This window comes from Molothrus ater, chromosome 6, assembly GCF_012460135.2.
Source record: "Molothrus ater isolate BHLD 08-10-18 breed brown headed cowbird chromosome 6, BPBGC_Mater_1.1, whole genome shotgun sequence".
NCBI classification, from domain to species: domain Eukaryota; kingdom Metazoa; phylum Chordata; class Aves; order Passeriformes; family Icteridae; genus Molothrus; species Molothrus ater.
In genome coordinates, this window is record NC_050483.2 from 3,284,017 (window position 1) to 3,293,104 (window position 9,088).

Here is a 9,088-nt window from a genome sequence, read left to right on the forward strand (position 1 = left end):
CTCTAAAGTCATATCCATGAGCAGAGGCAAAAAGAATCCCAGCAGAGTTTTGCATTAGTTTAAATTTAGTTTGGTTTTCTTTTTAGAAAAGAATGAAAACCAATGTCAGTGTCCAGAAACAAGTTCAAAATACACACTTATCTAATCAGATATTCATTTGCTCAGTTTGTATTTTGCAGAGGCACAAGGTTTTTAAACAGTAGCAGTCAAAGCACTCTAAAATTCAGTTGCTTGTCCAGCTTAGCATAAGGACACAGACTGGGAAGGTTCAAAAGGGCAAGTCAGGTTAAATAATCTTCAGTGGACAGAGATCTGCAAAAAGGCTTAAATGCTGTTTGGCACTAATTTTATCCAGGCGTTTTAGCTCTGAGGTCTTTTTGGCTTATCTGACCAGTGAGATCTTTGCTTTCCAAGTTTTGAGTTATTTCCTAATTTTTTGACATAACTAACATCCCTTTTTTTTTGGTTCAATGTAGTCTTGGTTGTACAGAATATGTTTTGGATGCAAAGTTTATATTCCCAATTATTTCTGCATCAAAGGAGCTCCAGTTCAACTCAGTCCTCACTGGTGTCACCTTGCCCAACTGGTGAAAATCTAAGCAGGTGTTTAAAAGGTCCTAGAGGTGCTTAGTAATAAAATCAGCTGCTGGTCTAACATTTGAAGCATTTGAAGTCAGTTCTGAATTAGTAGATATATTCCTATGAGGTTTAAAAAAAAAGTATGCTTTTTGTTCTTTAGAGATTACATTTTTCAGTAGTCTCTGTGGTTTGTGTTGCTCCATTCTGTGAGAAGAAAAAGGAAATTTTAATGTTTTAGATACTGAGATGCTAGCTGCTAGTAAGGGACACTAATGCAATGCAAAATACTCTCTTTAGAAGAATTTCTGGGACAACGTACTATATCCCTTCAACAAGTATGAGTGCATCAAGATGCATTCAAATGCATTGCAGCTTTCAGAGAAAAATAAGTTTGTTTTTATTGCTTCTGTGATCTTTCTTGGCAAAATCTACCTTCAGAAAACCATTTCCTGTTAGTAGTGGGTTCTGCTTTCTTTGCCTCCCCCCTTACCTTTGTGCTTGAAATGATCCGTGTCCTGCTATAAGGATCAAATTGGAAGCAGTTTTCCATTTCTGTGAGATGGAAATACCTTGAGCACCCAAAGCAGGAATTGAATAGCATTAGGCCATGTTGTACTAGTTAGTACTTATTAAAATTGAGTGGCCACCTCTAGCACTGAGACACTTGAAACAATTTTCTTGTCACAAATGTGGAAGCTTTGCATCTGAGAGGCTAGATGACTCATACTTTTTTTTTTTTTGGCCCACTTCAGATGGTATGATCAAAGAGAAACTTGCCCAAATTGATCCTTATAACATAATTTCTCTGTATTCCAAGTGATGATTTTATAGAGTTTCTTCCTCTGCATAATAAAGGATGATGGAAGGTATTTCTGCATATTTTGAAGTAGCATAGAACACAATCTGCTATGATCTGTCTGTGCCCTTAAATATTTTCCTGCCCTTTGCTGCTGGTGGTTTTAAGCCTTGATCTCTTAGTAACCATGATGAAAACCTCTGTTCTGTTGCAGAGATGTGGTCTTGCACAATGTGCAGCAAGATCAGGGCAACTTCCTCCCTTTTTTAAGGGGAGTTCCTGCACAGACATTCTGCTCTGTGCAATTTGAGACTTCTGTCAACTCAGACTCTTGAGTACAGCTGAATATTCCAGTGTGCTGAAGGCAAAAGTGTTCCATCTCCCTGTCCCAAACTAAGAGTTACCAGCAGAAGACAACATATTGTTCCCCTGAATAAAAAAGAAAAAACTGGTCATTTGCAATTCCACTTGGAAGTAGGATTAGGAAAAAAAGGACTGTGACAATTTCTGGTTTATGCAGAGATTGGACAGGCAAAGTTCACTTCAATACTATGCAGAAATATCCTATTGATGTAATATAATATGCTTTAGGTACATCTTGCTTTAGGCAAGATGGGATTTTTGGAGGTGGGGTAGGGGGTTGGAGGGTAAAAAATGTTATTGTCTATTTCACTTGTTTGAACTACCCTTTATGCCTGTAACATGTCCACTCCATGCCTCGGATTGCAGGATGATGAAGACAATAACACGTCTTCATAAGTCCATGATGTTTTTAGAGTACTTTACCAGCAATTCTTGGACCTGGAGCACTGAGAACATGACCATGCTGATGAACCAGCTCACCCCTGAAGACAAAAAGGCAAGTGGCTGTGTGCTGTGGCCATGGAGGCTGAGAGGGGGGCAGCAGCTCAGCAGTGCAAGACAGAATAAGGACATGGTGTAATGTGCACCTGAGCTGGGAGGAGCTCAACACTGCAGGTTCCTGGGAGATCCTTTCACATGTGCCAGGGCTCTGTGAAAAGCTACATCAGTGACAAGAGGAGATGAAGAAGGGCAGGGAGAAGTGAAACAAGGATGACAGTTTGTTGAGGAAGAAGGAAAACTTGTTTTTTCCCAGGTTTAAAAAAAATCCCCAAATTTTCCCTACCTCCTCCACCAACAATGGCTCAGGTGCCCCAATTGAATTTAAACTTCCCTTCTGCTGTGACTTTAGTTAGTATTCAGCAGAATAAAAATTACCAGTTACAGTTCTAAAAGCTCAGGTTCCCTTATGCATTTGGAACAATTTTGTCATTCTTGAGATGTCTTTGCTACTGAAGTGTTTTCCAGTAGTTACATTCCAGAGAAGCTACCAGATTCCTAAATAAGCTGTCTAAATGTAGGAAATAAAATAGCTTTTGGTGATTTTTGTGTGGATGGTATTTCCACCCCTTCCTGTCCTCTTGGCTCCTCCTAGCAACTTGAGTTCAGGAAAAACTTGAAAAACAAAATGCCAGACAATTTGAACTGTTAGTATTTTCAAATTGCTGCATTTTGTTAGGATTTAAACACTGTTACTGTAGAATCTTGAGATGAAGGAATCAATACATCAGTAAAAAACTTGTGTATCAAATTCATCATAGTGACCTTAACGAAGGCATTTGGAATTAAATCTGTATTTAAAATATATTTAAAATATAACTGTATTTAAATATATTTTAAATAGAAGAGTATTTAAAATATAACTGTACAACTCTAAGCACAGCTAACAGCACCCTGCACTTACCAAACAGTGAACTTGGCACAGAGCAGTGTTTATTGTAGAGCCTATTAGAATAATTTTGTTGCTTAAAAATAAATAACATACTAGGAAATAGTTATTTTTAGAATGGAATTCCTCACAGACAGTTGAAGTGGGAAAACTGAGAAGTGGAGAGAAAAGTATTACTGCTGAGGAGGGAAAATAAGGCATGAAGTGATTGAAATTTGGAAGAAATTATGTCACGAGCTGGTGGTTGAATCAGAAATGGAACCTAAATCTGGACTGTTTCTAGGATTAAGGATAGGATAACCTTCTTGTGTCAAAGGCAAATTGGATTTATCTCGAATAAAGACATTTATTTTCATTTAAATGATATAGGGGTGAGTTTTTAGGCAACTAACAGTGAAAGCTTTTCTCTTACACAGACATTTAATTTTGATGTTCGACAACTACACTGGGCAGAATATATGGAAAATTACTGCCTGGGAACGAAGAAATACGTGCTGAATGAAGAAATGTCAGGCCTCCCTGCAGCTAGGAAACACTTAAATAAGTAAGTATAATCTTATTTTTTTTTCTTTTAAGTATAAATTATATTTTCTATGCCCTGCATAGGTTTGCTTTTCATGTCATGACTTAATTGTTCTTAATAGCAACTGTTTAGGTTCTCCACAATTCTTCTGTTCCAGTCCAGTGGTCTGAAGCATTTTCAAAAGCATTTGTTGTTCCTGAGTTGCTCCCAGAATTAATAGTTAGAGTATCAGTCTGGGATCACTGGTGTGGATACTGTAATTCAGGTTTTTGATTTTACCCAAGTATCTTTTGGAAGGTCAAAGGTAAGTGGCTACACAGGTCAGAATGGCTTCTTTGGGAAATTTAATAGAACAATAGCTGTTCTGGGAATCTGTGATCTTTTGAGGCAGGTAAATAAACAGGCAGAGACTCTACACTTCAGAGCAGGACACTTTGATGTTGGTGCTCTAGGATGACCTCCTTTGGCCTTTTCTCTGTGACTTAATTCCTGCCGTTTGGATGGATTGGTACTGTCCAGAATTTTATTAGCACAGTTGCCCTTGTTTTGTTCTTGGCTGATTCATCAAGGCAGCTGTAGTCTTTGATTTCTCTTTTTTAAGAGTGAAATAAAAATCATCTTGTTCTGCAATTCCACATCATGTCTGCAAGCCTGATAGTACAAAGAGAAACAATCCATGTTGTGACTTGTGACTCCAGGTTGTTGTCATTCTAAAGACAAGGATTTGCAGCTGTGGAAGGGTTTGGTCTATGTTAAAATGACAAATATACTTTTGAAAGATAGGATCTGTGATAATTATGGAAATAGCTAAACAAGTGTCCCTTCTGGGTTGTTTTCTTTGGGTGGTTTATTAAATTTCTGTTTAGATGCCATTAAAAAGTGCATAGAAATGATCACATAGCTGCTGTTCTTTGTGCAAAGGATCATAGTGAAAATGACTCGAGAAATAATCTTGTATTAGAGTAGCCTCTGGTTGCCCCTAGCTCTAAAGTTTGTAATTGGATTGTTTAGCAAGAGGTTTAGATTCTGACTGACATTTGCTCTGAGGTATTAATTTGGTCTCTTTTGTTACCATCTAGTTCTTAACTCTAATCTGAACTTGCAGTCTGCTGCCTTAGAATTAACCAGATTTGGCTGCCCAGGGGACATTTTTCTCTAGGGAACCACTGGGTAGATTTGTTCCTCAAGTGGAAAAGTATTGCTTTTGTAACACGCAGATTTAAGCTATTTTTCTCTGCAAATAAGATTTGTAAAGGAACCCAGCCTTACCTGTAAACAAGACAAAGGATAAAGATTTCAAGGTTTTGCAAGATTTCCCTAAAAAGATCTGCCTTACAATATAAATTGTCATGATCTACTGAGCCAAAGAGAATGCTCTGTTTCTAAGAAATCTGTGCAAATTCTGGGTGCTGTTTTTCTTGATGTTTTCATGTCTACATGCGAGAAGATTGCTAAAAAGCACAGTTGCTCTAAAAGGTCACTTAGTTTATCCTGCACTTTAAATATAGTTCCTTGAGAAGGAAGGTGTTTGAAATTGCAGTGAAGAGGGTGGAAATATCTGGAAAATTTGATGAGTTCTTACAATGGGGTGAGGTGTTTTGGTTTTTTTTCTTGTTATTGTCACCAGTGGCAGTTAGAGTTACTTCTACGTATTTAAGAAGTTTTAAATACATGGTGCGGAGAAGGAAAGTTCAGAGTTAAATATTTTTTGGTTGACAGCCTTCTATAGGTAAGTTACCACTGTGATATTGGCTTTAGGAGGTTTCCATCAAGCAGCTCTAAAGCAGAAGTACATGTGGTGAGCAACAGGGCTGACTCTGCTCCTTGGTTTTTCATTCTGCTTTTCAGCAGTGAAAAGCCTTCTCTGTTACTCACTTCTGTCATTACTCATAATGTATCTTGAGATGAACAGATAAACAAGCTGTATTCTACACCAGAAATTAATTTTTAGAGTGTTCTTTTTCCCTCACGTTGGCCCTTTTTCCTTTGCACGTTGGCCCTCGGTGATGGTTTTTGTTTTTCCCCAGGTTAAGGAACATTCGCTATGGCTTCAACACGATCCTCGTGATCCTGATCTGGCGCATCTTCATCGCAAGGTCACAAATGGCAAGAAATATCTGGTACTTTGTGGTTAGTCTGTGTTACAAGTTCCTCTCCTACTTCAGAGCCTCCAGCACAATGAGATACTGAGGAAGAGAATTTAGCATTAGGACATCTATGCATATGGTGGTCTAACTGCACAAACCCTGTAACATGTAGTCAGTCTCACATGTTGTGAAGCATAATTTCATTTTTAATTGAAGTGAGAAATAAGCAGTATGGTATTTGTGATATTAGCTATGTATCTTCCTGGAAAAGGAGCAAATAACAAGGGCAAGTGCCACACTGAATTGGCTTAGAAAAGCATTTAGATAACTTTAACTCTTTGACCTGGGGAAGACATATTAGACCACTGACCAACATAACTGTGCAATTTGGAACGTGTTTGATTGGAATCTGCCTTAACATGAGTTTTTTTCTTTTTAAGTTTTATTCCACATTGAGCAAGATAAATATTGGCATAGTAGATGCTAGTTGCTGTAGACCTATTTATTTGAAATTCTTCTAAATTAGGAAGGGTTTTGCAAGTTGCAAAAGTGTACAAATGACTATGGATCTCCTGAAATAAAATAATTGAGAATGTTTGTAATTTGTCTTTAGGTTTTGCCACTTCTTCCCTTCCCCTCAAAGTAGGGATGCAACAAGGGTGCTTCCTTTGCTTTAAAAGAAAAAAAAGAAATTAAAAAATGAACCAACCTTTCTTATTTACTGAAAGGCCTTTTGTATATCTGGGCTTCAGAATGCACTTTGTGATTCGGTTCTCTGCTTGAACCTGGCTGTGCCCAACTTGCATTTGTGTCGGCATGAACAATTTGCTACTCTGAAAGCAGAATTGATCCTTGCATTGAGCAGATAAAAGGAAGTGTTACCTAGAGAGGGGTAAATAAAGTCATTGACTGTCTTCTTTTTAATGATTTCTTTTTTTTTTATTGAGAACACAGAGCCAGCACTTCTGACTTCAAAGGGTAAATGTAATGAAAAGGAATTTATTATGCTTGGTTGCTATTTATATTGCTGGTAATAGTAGCGGGACAAGCTGTAGACTTTCTTTAAGAGATACACCTGTTTTTAAGTTGTAAGCAATGTTAGCAAATACTTCAAGAATTAATATTTTTTTCCAAATCTCTGAGCTGTTAAATTTAATGCATGGTCAACACCAATGCACAAGCACACTTTTTCATCCCTGTCCTAGTAAAACCTCATTTCACTGGGCAAGCAGAGTAAGATGCACCTTGCTCCAAAATGAAGAGATGTTAACAGGTCTTCCATCTATCTTTTAACTTAAATTATTAGGTTTAAACCTGAAGAAATCTGGGTTTTTTCCTGCATGTTACTTTGCTTCAGTAGGGAAGACATTTGTAAAAATGGAAAGTTGTAAGAAAAGAGCCCAGTGTTTGTTCATTCAAATCAGTTTGTATTGATGAATTAGTTCTTGAATCTGCCTGGAAAGGCAAGTAATGACTTAATTACACAAGAACTACATTTTACTTGCCCTTGGTACTTTTTTGTCCTATTGAATTAAATTTGTAAAGAACTTATTTTGCTATTCTTCTAAAAACTCTTACTTTAAAGAGAGCACCTTTCCTGCAGGTGTATATCTCATTTTGAAAAGATAATGGCTTCCTTGTTGAAGCTAAATATTCTGTAGTAAGTAGTTATGCTGTAATTCCTTTTTTAAATTCCTGGTGTATATATAAAGCTAGTGATGAAAAGCCTACATGGTCTAGGACCACACCTTGTGTGAGAGACCTCTGACTGTGGCTGAAATCAGTTAAGGCTTCTGTGCTTGGAGATGTTACACTTTAACAGATACAGTAGGTGTATGACATTTTTAGCTGCCTCCCCAAGTATCTCACTAGACCTGAAAGTATGCTTAAGCATTCCTGAATTCTAGACTTTATTCAGAGGGGCCTCCTGTCCACTGACACCCCTTGTCCCATGTTGGCACGTGGCTGAAGTTTGCTAAAGTTAACTTCATCATACTCTGAAAGTTATTCTGTGAAACAATCCACTTAGGAATTTTGGTTGTTTCTAACTATACACATAATATATGAACATTATAACATGATACTTGTAACCTTGATTTGTTAACACTCAGATGAACTATGAAGCCAATGAACCCATTACTTGTGGTCCAAGACACTGCTTAGAAATTTAGTCTCTTGGATAAATAACAAAGAGAGAGATTACTTTAAGTCTAAGCTTATTTAACCTCTACACTAAACATTTGCCAATTTAGAAATCCATTTTTTCCCCTCTTTGGAGACTGTTCTGTGCCCTAGTGGTATTTTACACCAATTCATCAGTCATCCTATTGAACTGACAGTAGATTCAATGTCACATTTTTTCTGCTGGTTTTGTCACTTCCTGTGGTCAGTCTGTGAAATTCTACCTGGAACTATTGGATTTTTTCCATATGGGAGCCCTGTCCTGCAGTTCTTCACACCAGTGGTTGCACATAAAGGATGTTGGTCAGGAATATATACTGGAACTATATTTTGGTCCACGAAGGCGGACATGAGTTTTGACTAGCAAGTTGCAGGAGGGGTATCAGCTGGTTAATAGGAAGAGGAACAGACTGAAACAACATTATCACTGAACTGTTACTGGTATTTAAATTGGGGACCAGGAAAAAAAATACATTTTCCTGTAATGTTTTTCTCTGCTGTAGGAACAGATGTTTGGAAACAAATGCTAAATCTGTGAGCTTTTATAAGACATAAACAGAAATATTGGGTGCCTTTGTTTGTAAACCAAAAATAAACAAATCCCTTCAAAGTTGTTACAGTGTTCATTGTATCTTTTTATGTTGTTTGGTCTAATTTGTGGAAAATACCCCAGATAATTTAAATGCCACCTTAATATACAAGAGCATGCTCTTTTCCTGTGTGAGAACTATGAAAATCAAGTTACTGATTCATGTGCATTTTAAAAAAAGCAAAACCAGAGAAACTTCACAATCACAAACTAAAACCTAAACCCCAGAAAGTCCATCAAAGCCCCAGAATCTAAACTTTCATGAGCTTCTAGAATCTAATCCTTCATCAGAACACATGGTGAGGTATCCCTGCTCATGGTGACTGTTTTGTGTGTCAGCCTCTTTTCCCCTTGCTGTCATTGCTTGTTCATTTGTACTATTAGCTTCAGCTTTATTTAAATAGCATGAACCCATCTGCATTTTCATATGGTTTAAAAAAAGGTACTGTGGTTTTGCAGAAGCTTTAGGATTAATATTTCAAGGAACTGCAGTTATTTATGGCATCTGCATTTCGTGGTGAGGGAGGGAAAGGTAGCATTAAGTCAGTGCATCACCAAAATGCTGTGGGTTTTTGTTTTATTT

General features: G+C 37.3%; 1 protein-coding gene across 1 annotated transcript in view; it reads left to right on the plus strand.

Moving 5' to 3' along the window:
• FAR1 (fatty acyl-CoA reductase 1) overlaps window positions 1-8,530 on the plus strand; it is a 34,157-nt gene extending 25,627 nt beyond the window's left edge. The window contains exons 10-12 of the mRNA XM_036383595.1: window positions 2,105-2,234; window positions 3,542-3,669; window positions 5,676-8,530. Coding sequence (XP_036239488.1) covers window positions 2,105-2,234; window positions 3,542-3,669; window positions 5,676-5,838 — 421 coding nt within the window. The 3' untranslated portion in view covers window positions 5,839-8,530. The remainder of the gene's footprint in view (window positions 1-2,104; window positions 2,235-3,541; window positions 3,670-5,675) is intronic.
• Window positions 8,531-9,088: the final 558 nt, after the last annotated feature.